Source organism: Dama dama, chromosome 8 (assembly GCF_033118175.1).
Source record: "Dama dama isolate Ldn47 chromosome 8, ASM3311817v1, whole genome shotgun sequence".
NCBI classification, from domain to species: Eukaryota; Metazoa; Chordata; class Mammalia; order Artiodactyla; family Cervidae; genus Dama; species Dama dama.
The window spans coordinates 7,794,334-7,812,662 of NC_083688.1; the positions used below are offsets into that span (position 1 = coordinate 7,794,334).

General features: G+C 44.5%; 2 protein-coding genes across 2 annotated transcripts in view; both read left to right on the forward strand.

Moving 5' to 3' along the window:
* The first annotated feature begins 6,940 nt into the window (after nucleotides 1–6,940).
* On the forward strand, nucleotides 6,941–7,135 carry LOC133060350 (H/ACA ribonucleoprotein complex subunit 3-like). Its single transcript, XM_061147835.1, has one exon. It carries the CDS (start codon nucleotides 6,941–6,943, stop codon nucleotides 7,133–7,135), a length of 195 nt encoding a protein of 64 aa, XP_061003818.1.
* Nucleotides 7,136–13,494: 6,359 nt separating this feature from the next.
* CLIC4 (chloride intracellular channel 4) overlaps nucleotides 13,495–18,329 on the forward strand; it is a 72,513-nt gene continuing 67,678 nt past the window's right edge. Inside the window, exon 1 of the mRNA XM_061148231.1 lies at nucleotides 13,495–13,737. Within this exon, the coding sequence (XP_061004214.1) occupies nucleotides 13,666–13,737 (72 nt within the window). The 5' untranslated portion in view covers nucleotides 13,495–13,665. The remainder of the gene's footprint in view (nucleotides 13,738–18,329) is intronic.

Sequence of the window (18,329 nt, forward strand, 5' to 3'; positions counted from 1 at the left end):
GGCGGTAGTCATTATTATTATTTCTGAACCTCCAGGCTATGTTTGGCTTGGCTAGGAGGTTGGAGCCGGGGTGGAGGTAGGAGTGGGGATGTGGGCCGAGGGAGCAGTGAGTGGCACTGAATTGAGGCCACCAGGCACAGAATGCCATCATCCTGATGGCCAACTCCACTAGCTCCTACCCTCATCAGCAGCCTCATTCTCAGCAACCTTGGACACCATTTTAAGTGACTGTGTATTATTGCATTGTGTGGATGAACTATGGGGGTTTTTCAAACTATGTTTTATTTGAGGAATTTTTAATAGCTGCAGAATATTCCAGTGATTGGTTGGATCATGTTTTGACAGGGAAACAAAATAGTGTATTAGAATACAAACAGGCTTTGGAAATACAGATCTTCAACTGTTTAGTCAACATTTTTTGAGCATCAACTTTGGGCCAGGCCCTGTGCTGTGTGCTGGTCATACGAGGGTAAAGAAGACTGACGGGGATCTGCCCTCATGATGCTTAGGGTCTAGAGGGGCCGACAAGCATACGAGCGGACCTGAGTTTAAACCCTGGCTGTGTGATCTTAGTCTCGTGTCTTCCCTGAGCCGTAGTATCCTCATATACAGAGGCTCAACGTAGAGTGTTACAGCCACAGTATTTGGCCAACAAACATTAGTTCTCTTTTATATATATGCATATATATGTGGTTTTATATATATGCACAAATATATGTGCATATATATGTGGCTTTATATATATGCATATATATATGCTTTAGTGGTTTTATATATATGCATATGTATAAACATTTATACATATATATCTGTATTATATATACATATATAATTATAAAATATACTATACATAACATAATTATTAATATATACATCTTTTTTTGCCCTTATGGGTAATATAGCCATGGATAGCTTCCTAAAATACCTTTTTCTTTTGGGGATGGATTATTTATTGTCATGAGATGATTTTTGCTATCTAGCTAAAGAAGGTTTTTTTTTCTTTGTTTTTTTAGGCTGCGCTGGAGGCTTGTGGAATCTTACTTTCTGGACGAGGATTGAACCAGGCCCTGGCAGTGAAAGCACCAAGTCCTAACCACTGAAGCATCAGGGAATTCCCTGAAGAAGTTTTTCTAAACCCTCTGCTACTCTCCAGTGTTCGCCGGGCAAGAAGTGGGCAGGAGCCACTGAACTGGCAGGAGGTCTCAGCAAGCAAGTAAGATCTTTGGTTTCCCATCTGCCTCCTTTGTGACACCAAGGGAATTCCTGCCTCTGCGCCTTTGCACTTGCTGTTCTCTCTGCCTAAAGCACTGGATGCCGCCTAGACATCACCTTCACTTTCTTCAGGTCTTTACTTAAATGTCATCTTATCAGAGAGGCTGTTCTTAACCACTCCCTCTCAACTCCTCTCTTCATCTCCTTTCTCCTATTTCTTCTTCTTCATAACTCTTATTACCTCCTAGCATAGGTATATTGGCCTGGGTATTGGCTTATTATCTGTCTTTGTCAATGTTTGTGAAAACCAGGATGTTGTCTGACCTGGGCCTGGAACAATGCCTGGCATATAGGAGGCCCTCAATAAAAATTTGTGGCATAAGTAAATAAAGAGATCACATGGGACTACTCATAATATGTACAGTATATACTAGTGTCTGGAAACAGTAAAAAGCTGTTCAAATGAAAGGGAGAATGAAAATAATTGGAAACTGAATACAGTACCTTATTTGGGTGATAGGCCATTGAAGATCTTGGCTGGGGTGTATGTGAGTGGGGATTGGGGTCGGAGAGACAGTATTTTTTCCCTGCCAAGCTGCAGTGAGAGACTAATGGCTTCTATGGGGATCCAATCCAATTAAGGCCCTGGCTCCAAGTCAGCTCGGGTTCCCTTGCTGCCTGCAGCAGCTTCCAAGTAACAGAATGAAACCTGTAACTTTCCCGAGATGAGACAGTCTCCAGGCGAGCAGGGCAGAAAGGGGCTGAGGGTAGGGTTTCTGCTCCCTAGGGAGCAAATCTGCCTTGCATGCACGTGGTTCTAATATTCTGTGTATGTGTGTGTGTGTCTGTCTGTCTCTGTGTGTCTATATGTCTGTCTATGTCTGTCTGTCTGTCTATGTGTGTGTGTGTGTGTGTGTGTGTGTGTGCGTTCTAGGCAAAGTGGCTATTTACCATCCTCCAAAACCAGTGCTCACAGTGAAGCAGCTGGATGCAGTGGAAAGACGTCAGATGCAAAGCAAGGGGATGTGGGTTCTGAGATCTGCTCCCACATAGCTGTGTGACAGGGCAAGAAACCAAGAAGGCAGGGAAGGTGAGACCTGCCCCGACTCACACAGCTCCCTACTACAGAGCTGGAGAGGTGACTGTCCACAAGTTTAGGCTTCATTGCACTCAGAATGCTCTTTCAACTGTTGGGTTGTTTTTTTTTTTCCTTTAAAAAAGCATTTTTTGGAGAGGTAATACATAGCCAAAGGAAAAAATTTTTAATTTATGTAAAAAAAAATCTCTATTGTAGTAAACAAATGTACACCTGTATCCCCAGTGAGCTAGTTCTCCTTTCTGGGGTAAACACTGTGTCCAATTTCTTGTGTATCTTTCCAGAGAGAAATGCACTTGTGACATAGAGTTATGAAAAGGTTATTATGGTATGTGAATGTGATACACAGGCATGCAGAAATGATGCACAAGCATTACATTAAAATTTAGACTAATATACAGAAATCTAATATCACAGGTATAGATTATGCTTCTTCATGTATCCAAGCATTTTCAAGGTTTTTTGGTGAATATATTATATGTGTGTGTATGCTCAATTGCTCAGTTATGTCTGACTCTTTGGACCCCCTGGCTTGTAGCCCGCCAGGCTCCAATGTTCATGGGATTTTCCAGGCAAGAATATTGTGGAGTGGGTTCCCATTTCCTACTCCAGACTGTCTTCCCAACCCAGGGATCAAACCCACATCTCTTGCATCTCCTGCCTTGGCAGGCAGATTCTTTACCACTTTACCACCTGGGAAACCTGGTACATATATATGGGTATCAGTTCAGTTCAGTCGCTCAGTCGTGTCCAGCTGTTTGCAGCCCCATGGACTGCAGCACACCAGGCCTCCCTGTCTATCACCAACTCCCGGAGCTTGCTCAAACTCACGTCCATCAAGTTGGTGATGCCAGGTGACGCCATCCAATCATCTCATCCTCTGTCATCCCCTTCTTATTCTGCCTTCAATCTTTCCCAGCTTCATGGTCAGGGTCTTTTTCAATGAGTCAGTTACTTGCATCAGGTGGCCAAAGTACTGGAGTTTCAGCTTCATCATCATTCCTGCCAATGAATATATATATATATATATATATATATATATATATATATATATATATATTCTAAGAATATATTCTAAGCATATATATATGCTAAGTTGCTTCAGTCATGTCTGACTCTATGATGCTATGGGCTGTATGTAGCCCACCAGGTTCCTCAGTCCATGGGATTCTCCAAGCAAGAATACTGGGATGGATTGCCACGCCCTCTTCCAGGGAATCTTGCTGACCCAGGGATTGAACCCAGGTTTCTTTTTCCTGTATTGCAGACAGATTCTTTACTGCTGAGACACCAGGGAAGCCCAATTTCCTTTATAATATGCCTTATATTATATATCAATAACATACATGTGCCATATATATGTATGTTTCTCAAAAACAATTTTGATAGAACTTCACATATTATTGAAGATTTCCTATTCCCAGATACTTTTATGTTTTTGGTTGCAATAATAACTCAGATGTTTACTTCTATTATAATTTCGAACTGGCAGGGCTTTGAATATAGGAAGGCACTGGTTTCTAAAAAAAATAATAACTTTATATCTTATCATTTCCATGAGATTGCTGTTTTGTTGTTGTTTCGGTCATGCCATGTGGCATGTGGGATTTTAGTCCCCAGACCAGGGATTGAACCCATGCCCCCTGCAATGGAAGCATGGTGTCTTAACCTCTGGACTGCCAGGGAAATCCTAAGGTTGCTTATTGTTGCTTACGGATTTCCAGTTGTTTTTCTTTGTAACTAATGTAGAAGACAGTCAGCCTAGTAGATCCTGCTCCCATGGATGCTTTGTTAATAAACTCTTCTTGATGTGACTGATGACCTATCACATCTGTGTAAACTTCCCCTTCTTTCCCTGACTCAACATAAGCCTCTGTTATAGATATTATCCCCACACTTGACAGAAGAAATTGTGGCTTGGCAAGGTGAAATGATTTGCCTTAGCTAGTGAGTGGCAGACCTGGCATTTCAACTGAGGTCTGTTATGCAAAATCTTTTGATCTTAGCATGGCGAAACGAAGGAGAGAAGAGGTTAGAGAGGGGTTTGTGCAAAAGCAGCAGAAGACGACATTTTTTGAATGCCTAAGCCATGCCAAAAACTTTATGTACTATCTTTTTGAATGCTCATAAGACCTCTTGGAGGCCAGTGTTATGAGCAGATGGTTGGCCAGGGCCTGGGCTCAAGGACAAAAAGATCTGGGTTTGATTATTAGCTCGGCTGCTTTCCAGCTGTGTGACCCTAGGCACATTGCTTAACTTTTCTGAGCCTCAGTTTCTGTGCTATATCCTTGTTACAAATGGTACCTGAATGGTCCTCCTCTCAAAGGTCTGTGTCCTGGAGCTTGTGGCCAAGAACACCTCAGTCCTTGGACCCATACACTGGAACTCTGTTTCTAAAGCCTAGAAAAGCTGAATTGACATGTGTCTCCAGCTCCTATGTTTGCTGAATGACTTTGCTTCCTCCAGAGGAACCCATATCTACAGGGAGGTGGGAAGTTGGTGCTTCTGTGGACACAGCATTCAGGTTAAACTTTAGCCAAAATTATGGCTAAGTCACAATTAGCAGGATTTTATAGGACCTAATTGTGGGGACACATCTGAAGTTCAAAGATGCATTGGGATTTTCCAGAACTGAGTTGACTGACATCACTGGAGATTAGTTTGTTGTTGCTGTTTAATAGCTCAGTCGTGTCCCACTGATTTTGACCCCATAGACTGTAGCCCATCAGGCTCCTCTGTCCATGGGATTTCCCAGGCAAGAGTACTGGAGTTGCCATTACCTACACAGGGGATCTTCCAGACTCAGGGACCAAACTCATGGCTCCTGACACGTCTCTGGCATTGCAGGTTGATTCTTTCCTGCTGAGCCACTGGAGAAGCCCCCAGAGATTAATTAAGCACCTGTCACAGGTGCAATGAGAGAAACGACGATGTGAAACTTAGGAGATGGAGGTTAAAAGGCAATGTTTGAATTTTACTTATTCTTTCACTGAATCTCATCAAACTTGGGGCTTCCCAGGTGGTGCTTGTGGTAAAGAACCTGCCTGCCAATGCAGGAGACATAAGAGTCTCAGGTTCAATACCTGGGTCAGGAAGATCCCCTGGAGGAGAGTGTCAAGATTATTATTATTTTATTATGTCCCAAGCACTGAGCTAGGTATAAGAAAGTATAAATAGGAACTATAGGCGTACATGATTTTGTTGTACATCATTGTATTGTGCTTTGTAGATATTGCATTTTCTTACAAATTAAAGGCTTTTGGCAACCTGGCATTGAGCAAGTCTATTGGCACTATTTCTCCAGCACTGTTAATTTATTTAATATACTTATTTTTAAAATGTATTTCACATCTGTAATGTATCAAGTACTCTGCTAAATCATTTGCATGTATTATCTCACTTAATCCTCACAATTACCCTGTGATATTAGTATTCTTATCACCCTTATCTTATACATAAAGAAACTGAGGCTTACAGACTAATTTGCTATTTTTCCCATTGTCAATTTAGTTAGCAAAGAATAAATATTTGAAACCCAGGTCTAGTGTACCAACAGCATTATTTTTACTTACTTAATTACTTTATTTATTTATTTTTGTTTGTTATTTTTGGTTATGTCATGGGATCTTAGTTCTCCAACCAGGGATCAAACCTGTGCCCTCAGCAGTGAAAGTGTGGCATCCTTCCGCCAGGGAGTTTCCTAACAGCATTATTTCTTTTTTGAATTTTTAATTTTTTTAAAACTTTTAATTTTGTATTGGGTTATAGCCAATTAGCAATGCCATGATGGTTTCAGGTGAGCAGCAAAGGGACTCAGCCATGCATATACTTGTGACCATTCTCCCCCAACCTAGACAGCATAATAAAAAGTAGAGACATCACTTTGTCAACAAAGGTCCGTCTAGTCAAGGCTATGGTTTTTCCAGTAGTCATGTATGGATGTGAGAGTTGGGCTATAAAGAAAGCTGAGCGCAGAAGAATTGATGCTTTTGAACTGTGGTGTTGAAGACTCTTGAGAGTCCCTTGGCCTGCAAGGACATCCACCCAGTCCATCGTAAAGGAGATCAGTGCTGGGTGTTCATTGGAAGGACTGATGCTGAAGCTGAAACTCCAATACTTTGGCCACCTGATGCGAAGAGCTGACTCATTTGAAAAGACCCTGATGCTGGGAAAGATTGAAGGCAGGAGGAGAAGGGGATGACAGAGGATGAGATGGTTGGATGGCATCACCGACTCAGTGGACATAGGTTTGGGTGGACTCTGTGAGTTGGTGATGGACAGGGAGGCCTGGTGTGCTTCAGTCCATGGGGTTGCAAAGAGTTGGACACAACTGAGTGACTGAACTGAACTGATTCTTCCCCAAACTCCCCTCCCACCCAGACTGCCATGTAACATTGAGCAGGGTTCTGTGTGCTGTACAGTAGAACAGCATTATTTTTTAATTAAAGTATGTATATTATTTTTTTCAGGATAATGCTACTACACACTTAATAGATTACGTACAGTGCAAACATAATTTTTATATGTACTGGGAAGCCAAAAAAATCTGTGTGACTTGCTTTATTAAGATACTGGCTTTATGAGTTAGAGGTAGCTGCAGAGGGAATTGAAAGCTTAGGCTTTGCTGTGGTCATGTTTCTCCGGTATTACTACAGTGGGCAGGGAGACCAGGTCTACACGCTGAAGAAGCCTGACTCTATGGGACAAAAGACCCCCTGGGTCTATACCGCTCAATTCTCCCTGGACGACAAATACTCTCAAGATGAAATCACCATCAAGAAATGCTTCAAGGTGCTCATGACCCAGCAACCTCGGCCCGTCCTCTGAGGATCTCTTAAAATCTCATATCCCTTCTGCTGCCTGCTAGCCCCAGGAGACTTTCTGAAACCATGCTCTTCAATCTGTGAGCCTTGAAGTCTTGCTACAACTCTTGCTTCTTGAATCGGGTCTCATCCTTTCCTTTGATCATGCTTGTTGTGAAGCAATTACGGTAGCATCCTCTTTAAAGGGAAGATGTTTGAATCATCTTTTCATACTTTGAATCACTGCCAGGTTATTAAAATGATTTGAAAGAGAAAAAAAAAGATACTGGCTTTATTATAGTGGCCTGGAACTGAACTCACGTCTCTAAGGCCTGCCTCTCATGTTTATTAGCATTTAGTATATGCCAGGCAGTGTGTTAATAAGTTTTACATTTATTTACCTGTTTAATCTCCGTAATGACTCTATAAGATAGGTATTGTAATTATCATCATTTTATAAGAGGAAATTGGTATAGAGAGGACTACTTTCTCAAAATTGCACAGCTGGGAAATTTCGCTCAACTAAAGATGGATATAAGGTTCCTTCTACTCTGAGAATCTCACAGTATACCAAGGAAGAAGACTTTGATATGAACAGTAATAATAGCTAACATTTATTAAATGTTTATAATTAAATGCTTTACATGAATTATCTCATTTAATCCTCAAAGTGACTTCATTAGTTAGGTTCTATTCTAGTCTCTTGTAATGAGGAGGCTTGCTTGAGTTAAGTAACTTATCCAAATGGAGCTCAAAATCAGGCAGTTTGCAAAGAAGCTCACGTTAGTACATGCAATAGCACCTAACCTCCTTGATGGATGATGTAGAATCCAGACCAATACATTGGTTCAAGGCAGCTCCTTGGAGCAGGGGAATATTTGAGTTGGGCCTTAAAGGATAGGTAGAACCTTACCCATACCCACTAAGTATACAATGTGGTGAAAAGACAATTGTGGGTTGAACTCTCAGCTCTGCCATCTTCCCAACTGAATGACTTGTGTTTAATCTCCTCCATTCCCTAGTTTCCTTAATTGTAAGTGTGGACAATGAAAATTATTCATCTGAAACACCAGGAGGAATAAAGTTTTTTTTATTTTTTTAAGAGTGCAGTCTCAGTAGTTGTGGCACACACAGGCTTATTTGCCCCAGGGTATGTGGGATCTTCCAGATGTACAAGCTGGATATAGAAAAGGAAGAGATCAAATTGCCAGAATCTTTTGGATCATAGAAAAAGAAAAGGAAGTTCCAGAAAAACATCTACTTCTGCTTCATTGACTATTCAAAAGCCTTTGACTATGTGGATCACAAAAAACTGTGGAAAATTTTTAAAGAGATGGGAATACCAGGCCACTTTACCTGCCTCCTGAGAAACCTGTATGTGGGTCAAGAAGCAACAGTTAGAACCTTACACAGAACAACTAACTGGTTCCAAACTGAGAAAGGAGTACATCAAGGCTGTACATTTTCACCCTGCAAACTGCTGGGCTGGATGATCACAAGCTGGAATCAAGATTGCTGGGAAAAATATCAACAACCTCAGATTTGCAGATGATACCACTTTAATGGCAGAAAGCGAAGAGGAACTAAAGAGCCTCTTGATGAAGGTGAAAGAAGAGAGTGAAAAAGCTGGTTTGAAATTCAACATTCAAAAAACTAAGACCATGGGATCTGGGCCCATCACTTCAACGCAAATAGAAGGGGAAAAACTGGACGTGGTGACAGATTTTCTTTTCTTGGTCTCCAAAATCACTGCAGACTGTGAAATTTCATGACTGCAGCCATGAAATTAAAAGATGCTTAATCCTCGGAAGAAAAGCTATGACCAACCTAGACAGCATATTAGAAAGCAGAAGCATCACTTTGCCAACAAAGGTCTGTGTAGTCATAGCTGTGGTTTTTCCAGTAGTCATGTATAGATGTGAGGGTTGGACCATCAAGAAGGCTGCTGGTGCTGCTGCTAAGTCGCTTCAGTCATGTCTGACTCTGTGTGACCCCATAGACCGCAGCCCACCAGACTCCCCTGTCCCTGGGATTCTCCAGGCAAGAACACTGGAGTGGGTTGCCATTTCCTTCTCCAATGCATGGAAGTGAAAAGTGAAAGTGAAGTCTCTCAGTCGTGTCCGACTCTTAGCGACCCCATGGACTGCAGCCTACCAGGTTCCTCTGTCCATGGGATTTTCCAGGCAAGAGTACTAGAGTGGGGTGCCATTGCCTTTTCCCAAGAAAGCTGAGCACTGAAAAAATGATGCTTTCTAATTGTGGTGCTGGAGAAGACTCTGGAGAGTCCCTTGGACTGCAAGGAGATTCAATGAGTCAATTCTCAAGGAAATCAACCCTGAGTATTCATTGGTAGGACTGATGCTGAAGCCAAAGCTCCAAAACTTTGGCCACCTGATGCGAAGAGATGACTCATTGGAAGACCCTGATGCTGGGAAAGAGGGAAGGCAAAAGAAGAAGAAAATAGCAGAGGATAAGATGGTTAGATAGCAACATCAACTCAATGGATATGAATTTGAACAAACTCTGGGAGACAGTGAAGGATAGGGAAGCCTGTAGGCCATGGAGTCACAAAGAGTTGGACATGACTTAGGGACTGAACAACGATATGTGGGATCTTAGTTCCCCAACCAGGGATCAAACCCACATTCCCTTCATTGGAAGGCAGATTCTTAACCACTGGACCCCCAGGGAAGTCCCCATGAGGAATAAATGTGATTGGCTATAAAAACACTCAGATATCTAGCATGCAGGGAGTTCAGTAGTGGAGATTAAGGACAGATGGGTTTGAGACCAACAGTTCGTTCCTAAGCAGCACCAGGCACCATTGCAAGCATTTAACATGCATTTACTTATCCATAATCCTATTTACTCATTAAAAATCATAACTATTATTAGTTACTATTTTTAGACCCATTTTATAGCGGAACAAAGGGAACACAGTGAAGTTAAATAAGGTATTCTGAGCCAGCAAACGACAGTGGCAGAACTGGAACCCAGGCAGTCTGATCCAAGAGTCCACGTGCTTAGCACTTCGCTGCCTCAGTGGCAGAGAGTGGGTTTGAGACAGTCAGCTAGAGCAGCACTACAGAATCAGGACTGGGAAGAGGCACGTGTGCCAGCAGTGGGGGCTTTCTGGAGGTGCCACCTTGCCCCTTGGAAAACCTGACTTCTCACACAGCAGCAATCACAGACAAACACAAACCACCTGGCCTCTCAGAAGGGGTGAACAAGACCTTCCAAAGGGTACATCAGGGGTACAGAAAACCGTAGCTTAAACAAGGCACATACACCCATTCCATAAGTTCTTACTGTGTATTATGAATTGTTGTATGAGCTGGGAATATCAGCCATAACCAAAAATCAAACAAAAAGTTCTGCCCTCATAGAATTGATGTTTAGTGGCAGGAGAGAGACAATAAGCAAATAAACAAGTAAAATGTATTTCAGAGGGTGATAAGTGTTATGGAGAGAAATAAAGTGGAGAGTAGAATGAGGTTGAACCACTTGCAATGTTGAGTAGGATGGTATTGGGGGAGATTTCCCTGAGAAAGAGGTATGTGACCAAAGACCTGAAGGAGGCAAGGGAACGGGAATTGCAGGAATCCTGGGGGGAAGAATGTTCCTCTGGGGGAGGAATGTTCCATAGAAGGAGAAGAGCAAGTGCAAAGGCCCTGAGGCAAGAGGGCATTTGGCACATTCAAAGAATAGCAAGGAAGCAGGTGTGCCTGGGATAGAGAGCAAAGGGGAGAGGAATAAGAGATGAGGTCAGAAGCGGGTGGGGGTGGAGGAGGGAGGAGAACACACCTCTACCTGTCTTCAAGATCTGTGTGTGTGTGTTATAAAAACAAAACAATACAGAATGTAAAACATGCATGCATTTCAATACTGGAATATGAGACTTAAATGCAATATGCTTGTGGACCCTCCCCCACATACACTTCCTGGTTCTCTCCCTTTCTACCTCTCCCTGGACTGGTTCTGCCCATTCATGCAAGCCACATGGTGGTGGAAATTGGGAAATGTAGGTATAAGTGACTGTGATCAGATTTCTAAGCACAGGCTCTGGGTCTCAGCCTGAGATCATCACTGCCTCAAGGTTCTGTTGGGGAGGATGTCAGTGGCTTCCTCTCAGTTAGGATCTGCCTAAATAAGGCCTAAAAACTCCTGGTTGGCTCATCCCTCCACGCCTTGGTCACTTTCATGTCCTCGGCCGAGAGGCCAGTATGGGTCTGTCAGCAGACACTCACCACAGGTAACAGTGACTGATTCAAGCTGAATTTGATGACCTTCAGGCAATCTTTGGAAAAGAGAACTACCTGGAAATACTTCTTTGCTTCAGGGCCAGTCTGGGGTCATCTTGGAGTTACCATTTGATTGTTTTGGACCTGGATCTGCTTTGAACTGGTTCACCATTTTGGTTCCTTTTCAGGCAGGTAGAGACTGGAAGCAAACTTTGGTTCACTTTCTGACTCTATGAAGAACTAACACTCGGTTCAGTTGGCACTTCAGTTTTTGTTTTGTTTTTGTTTCTTTTTTTTTTTTTTGGTTTGGGTTCCCATCTCGGGGACAGCCTCCTAGCATTTACTTCTTTTCAACAAATGGGCTGGTCTCACAGAGTTGAGTATGATGCCATCCTTGCCTGCAGGGGTGGACAAGGACAGTAGGAGGCCTAGAGTAGCGATAATAGCTATCACTGACTAAGCAGGAGGTGAGGTAAGGAAGGCCCAGTAACAGCCCCACTCCCATCTAGAGAATGAAACTGAGACTTAGGGAGTTGGGGCTTCCCAGGTGGCTCAGTGATAAAATAATCTGCCTACCAATGCTGATTTGATCCCTGTGTCGAGAAGATCCCCTGGAGGAGGAAATGGCAACCCACTCCAGTATTCTTGCCTGGAGAATCCCACGGACAGAGGCGCCTGGCAGGCTACAGTTCTTGGGGTCGCAAACTGAGTGACTGAACAGGCAGCTATTGAAGGATCTTGCAGTTTCAGGGTTTAGGCTGACTCTAGATCATGTGCTCCTAACCCCTGGGGTAGGATGTTTCTTTAACAGAGTTCTTGCAAGAGAATTTGAGCAACACGCTATGGACTGGGAGAGGGAGGAGCTACAGGTTTCACTATATTTTCACACACACGTTCAGTTTGTTAAAACATTCTGACAAGTGCTATGCTCTGAGGATGTGGAGAGATAAACCTCAGTCTGATCCTCTCAGGACTCAGCCTTCAACTTAAGCTAGGAGGTGGGGAGGAGTAGCTGAGTCATGTGTTACCGAAAGTTAGAAGAGGGGACAAGTAACTGTTTCCAGAGGGGATGACACTTGCCCCAGGCGTTCATCAGTCACAAAACCAGACCGGTGCTTACCTCCTGCCTGACTCAAAAGTATACGGCCACTGTCCTCAAGGACTTCAAATCCCAGTAGAATTTTTCCAGTTTGAAGACCACCGCATCAAAAAGGTCCCGGTGCTTGTTAAAATGGCAATTTGTCCCTTCCCCTCCGGAGGAGAATCAGAGAATTGGGTAAAGCAGGTCTGGGTGTAGCACCCAGGTGATTCTGGTACACACTTCAGGTTTGCCAGGTGGACGGGGAAAGGAAATCACTTCAGGGAAGAGGAACCCTATGGATTAATGGCTTGAGAGTCCTTCGTAGCCTCGGGCAAAGGCGTTCAGTTCCAGACCTTAGGCTCTCCGAGGATAGGGATCACGGTCCGTGCTGTTTACTGCGGGGGGGTGGGGGGTAGGCACACTGTAGGGCCTGATAAATATTTGTTAATACGCTGGCTCCCAAGACAGAAGTGACGGGAGAGTCAAAAGGGAAAACGGAGAAGTCAGAGAGGAAGGATAAAACAGTGCTTCTAAGGGGATGAAAACTTTCTCCGAAGAGGCAGAAGGGAGCTCTGCCTAACTGAGGGTGTTGGGGGGAGGCGACTGCTGAGGGAAAGGGGGACGAGTCCCGGTGGGCTGCAGCAGAGGGGAGAGGGTGGGAGATGTCTTCTCACTTCTCCAGGCCGGCCGAAGGCTGAGGTCACCTGGCGCAGCGCCAGCAGCAGCTGCGAGGACGCGCCCGCGCTTCGGCGGGAGGCGGTGTCAGGCGCTGGTCCCCGGGGGACTTTCCCCTCCGCCCCACCTCGGGAGGCGAGGCTCGGAGTCCCGCCCTCCGCTCGCCCAAGCCCAGGCTTCTCTTGGTCCCCACCGGCGCCACGCCCCTGAGCCGAGGTCAAGCCGCCTCAACAGCCTCCAGGGGCCGGAGCCATCCTTCAGCCGCCAACCCCCCGCCCCACCTCAACACCCACTTGGCCGAGGCCACGCCCCCGGCCGAGACCCCGCCCCCGGCGCCCCGCCTCCGCGACTTGAAGGGGCCGGGGCTGCGGCCGCCTCAGAGTCGCGCGCGCGGGGCGTGGGGCGGTGCTGAGGCGACAAGCCTGAGGCACGGAGGCTGAGGCGAGCTAGACGCCAGGACAGTCCAGGGTGCTGCAGCGCGGCGGGAGCCCGTAGCCAGAGCAGTCCCGGAGCAGAAACAGCCGCCGCCGCCGTCCGCGGAGTCCAGCCGAACCGGCCATGGCGTTGTCGATGCCGCTGAACGGGTTGAAGGAGGAGGACAAAGAGCCCATCATCGAGCTTTTCGTCAAGGTGAGCGCTCGCCGCCGTCCCGTCCTCCCAGAGCCGACAACCCCCCGCCCCCCACCCCGCCCTGCGCCCGCCGGGCCGCAGGGGGCGGCGGCCCTTGGGAGCTCCTCAGCCGCGGCGCCCCCACGCGGCGCAGGGCAAGCGGGCTGGAGGGGAGCTTTGCTCCCGCGCCCCCGGCCCATTGTCTTGGGCCCACCCGCGCCTTCCCGCCGCCGAGGCCGGTCGAGGGAGCCGGGGTGGGACCGGGACCCCAGAAAGCCAGCACTGCGGGGCGGGGAGGGAGGGCGGGCACCGCCTCCAGCCGCGGGGACCCCGGCGGATGCCTCACCATCGTCCCGCGTCCGGGTGGGGCGAGCTTCTCCCTCCACCCCCGCCGCCACCCCGGGGCCCCGGAGGCCCCAATTCCTGGGACCGGGGCGGGGGTGGGTCCTGTCACCCCTCTCTTCCCAAGCCACCGCCGGGGCGCCCGACCCCACCCCACCTCAGCCCTCGGCTCTCGACCCAAGTCCACTCCCAGCCCGGGAGGCGAAGCCTCAGCGCCGTCGTGAGCTGAACTTGCTTGAATACTTTCTGAAAGAGCGTGTCACTCCCGGCTGTAGGAAACTGTAACTTTAATTTTCGAGTCCATCTGAAAAAATGTTTTAAAAAGAGCAGACGTTCCTGGGCCTCCGGAAAAGACCGAGATTCCCAACTTGGGTTTTCCTGTCTTAGGTATTTTACCACCATCTGGTTTCTTGTTTCTCAAGCGCGAGTGTTTTGTATGATGCAACATTTTGGCTGCTCCCCTCGGTGTTGCTGCCTCGGGAAAGATTATGTGCCCTTTTGTTTTGAAAGAAAAACTGATGAGGAAAGAATTCGTAACTTGTTTGGGCTTTAAAGGGTTGATTTTTTTACCCCTTCTTGTCTCTTCAGTTTTTCTATCTTGGAACTACCATGTTTGTTGACAAGTACTGCCTCTAGCCCTTTACTTTTTTCTTCAGTATTTTTCGTTTTCGCAAAGGAGATAGATAGAAGTTATGAACATCTGGATCCAACTGCCTCTCTCAAAACTTCTTTAAAATCCTCGAGATTTTCTTTCTTAGTCACTTACTTAAGCCAGCTCTCAGATTTAAGCTCTTAGTTGGAGAATTTAACAGAAATCCAGAACAATTTTGTTCTTTTATTTCCTGAGTTTTTCTTCTAAAGTACAGAAGACATTTAGGGGTGTGTTTGAGACATGGAAGGAAGAAATGCTCTGAAAATGATGGGAACAGTGTTTTAAGATTTCTTTCAGTTATCAGTTTTAGAAGCAGTGTGATTCAGGGAACTGAAACAGCAGACAGGTATAGAACCCGCAGAGTATCTTCAAAGAGTCTCAGTTATTTATAGTGGCAAATATAGTACTTTGAGGCGCAGAGAATGTAGGAAGAAATCTGAAATAAGAAAAAGGAAGAGGCCTGGAAGGCAGCATGGAGAAGGGAGAGGGGTGGGTCACAGAGAAGTGTTCAAAAAATTTCACTGAGCCAAGGAATAGGAAGGAATTTCCATAAATTCAAAAACAATGTATCTACTGAAAACCAAAAAAAAAAAAAAAAATGTTACTTAAACATATTACTTTAGAAGTATCATTAAATTTACAGTCAGATAAAGGTGCTATCAATAGTGGCCTTTCAGCTTTGTACTGGAGGTCTAACCAATACGATAAGACAAGAAAAAGAAATAAAGGATATGAATTACAGGTAAGGAGATCAGTGCTTAATTCCCTATTGCTATTAATTTAACTCTTCAGTTAGGAGAGAGATGTGGTGCCTTGTTTCTAAGACTTGAGTCACTTGTATACATCCCTTCTTAATTTTCTGTATATTTCTTGAATTGGTCTTACTTACTAAATCCAGCTCACTTTTTAAAAAGCATAAACACATTGCCCTAAGCAATAATGCTTGTGAAACTGGATTAGGTGTGGTGATTATATTTCTTATGTGCATAACTATCAAAATAAATGTTTGTGAGCCATTTAAAAGCATCCTGCTTATCAATAGTTGTAAGCCTCTGTCACTGGGCTTGGTGGCAAAGAACCAGGTTCAAGTCATAGTTCTGTGTTCACTGGCTAGTTTAACCTGGGCAGGTTATTTTCCCTCTCTGAGACTTGTTTTCCTCTTTATGAAGTAAGAGGTGAAATGCTTTCTGCTGCCCCATGATTCTGCATAGGCAAAACTTTGTACTGATATAAATCAGGATAGCTGTTTCAAAGAGGGAAAAGGGGACAGTTAAGTTGTGGTAAAGAGTATTCTTGATTACCAAAATCTATGTGTGGGAAATGCCAATGGGGAAAATATTCTTGTAAATAAAATTATTTTGAGAGCAGCAAAGGGGTGGCGACTGGTTGTCCAGTGTGGTGTATTAAACACCTGAGTTTGTAGCAGGAAACTGTTACCTACCCCTAAAGGAAATGAGTATAAACATGCTACCTGTTTAGGTAGCATTAAATTTTATGGAAATAGGCTAGGACCTTACAAGCTAGTGTGACTAGACTCACTGCTACATTTTTTTTCCCTTGTGAGTGTTGTTTTTGGAGTTGTCTGTTCATGAGCCCAGTGAACTCTCATGGCCTATATAACAGCACTGCTCCATTTTTGTTTGTTTACCCCAGCATGTACAGGATGGGGGGTACCCTCCCAACAGTAAAAGAGGCCTACAAAGGCAGTCATCCTCAAGAGTTAGGATGCCCTCTTTTTCCTACTCTGAGGGGCCTGGTATGGATTTTGATACATTAGTCCTACTTGGGGACCACTGATTAGTAAGGTGAAGTTCAAGTCCTTTAGCAAGGTCATAAAGTCTCTTATCTTCTGCCAGGTTTCTAATCCAATTTGTCCACTTACTAATTGTGAGTCCCAGACACATTGCTTAAACCTCTCTATGGCTCATCTGCATAGGTGAGATATTAATAGACCAACCTCATGGGATTAAATTAGTTAATAGATATGGTGATAATAAGCTTAGAACAATGCCTAGTTCTAAGATACTAGAAGTAAGTAAATAAGTAAATAAATGCTAGTAGTGTGTCATTTTGTATACACTTATTTGTATATACATCTTCCCTACTTGAAAGGCAGTAAGTTTCTTGATGGTAAGGTCTGTGTATTGTTCTGAGTGAGTACCTAGGATGGTACCAAATAGTTGGAATGAGATTGTTTCCTTTCTGAGCATTTTGGTATTGATATATGTGTCTGACATGCTTTGGAATTGAGGGCTACTTACTTTTTAGATCCTGATGGTCTGTGTCTCAAACCTTGGTCCTTCATTTGTTTTAACTTTGCTTACCCTCCAGCCTCCAAAGCTGTGTGGTTTTATCTATTTTCCCTTCCATTTTTGGTACTTCTAGTATGTTCATGTATCTGCAATATATTTTCCACCAGTATTTCTTCTTTGTTACATTTAGAATTTGAAAACCCAGATTTCTATATGGGGTAAAAGTAAATACTGTGTTGAACAACAAAATGAGAGAAGTTGAGAAGAGTCTGAATCTTTGGATTTTTCCTTTGCTTCTATATCCCTAACTCCTATTGATTCCCCTGCTGCCCTCCGGCCCCACCCCCTGCTAGAATCTTTGGTATGATGTGATGGTGTTTCTGATCTTGGGGAGGAGGATTCCCTTTGCAGAGTTTACTTTTATTGGCTGGAATGTAAAGTCGTTGGTGTTGCCATTTTGAACTAGGACACTCACTGTTGGCTGTCATTCCTAAACTGCTAGAATTGGAGTGGTGTAAAAAGTTAATCTGGTGCAGAGTGGCTTAACACACAAGAATGATTGTTTCTTTGAGGTATTTGGCAGAATTTTTAATATGCGTGAACCCTGACTGCTTGGAGCCAGACTGCATGGCTTGAATCTGGCTTCTAGAAGTGTGTCAGGGAAGTTTCTTAAGTTCTTAGTACCTCAGTTTCTTGACCTCTAATATTGAGATGATGATAACAGCACAATTTTATGGGGTCGCTGAGGGGATTAATTGGTGATCTTTGTGTATTAATTAGGGTAATCTAAGCTTCTGTAGTAAGTACTGTTATCTACCCCAAACAGTGGTTCAAACAAAATGGAAGTTAATTTCCTTTCTCACCTGGCAACCCAGGCAGGGTATTCTCAATGTTGATGGCTTTCCTCCTTAGAGTCATTTAGGGACCAAAGCGCTTTTTAGCTTCTTTTCCCACCAGCCCCCATGGCATTGTCCTCTCAGTTGGCCGAGCTGATAACAGAAATACTGGTTGCAGCAGTTGGTGAAGAGTATGGAGGAGGCTCATCATAAGGGCACCAGCCTAGAACTTCTACCTGTCACTTCCTTTCATTCTCCACTGGGGAGAACTATAATCACATGATTTCATCTAACTGCAAGGAATGCTGGGAAATATGATCCAGCCATATATCATCCTATGTAAAGCATTAGGAATAGTGCTTGGCACACAGTAGAACAGTGGACACCTATTTTCGTTCTTGATAATATATTTTTCTTCTTTTTTTGGCTGTGTTGTGTGGCTTCGTAGGATCTTATTTCCCACCAGGGATTAAACCCAGGCCATCAGCAGTGAAAGTAGAGTCCTAACCACTGGATTTCCAGGAAATTCCC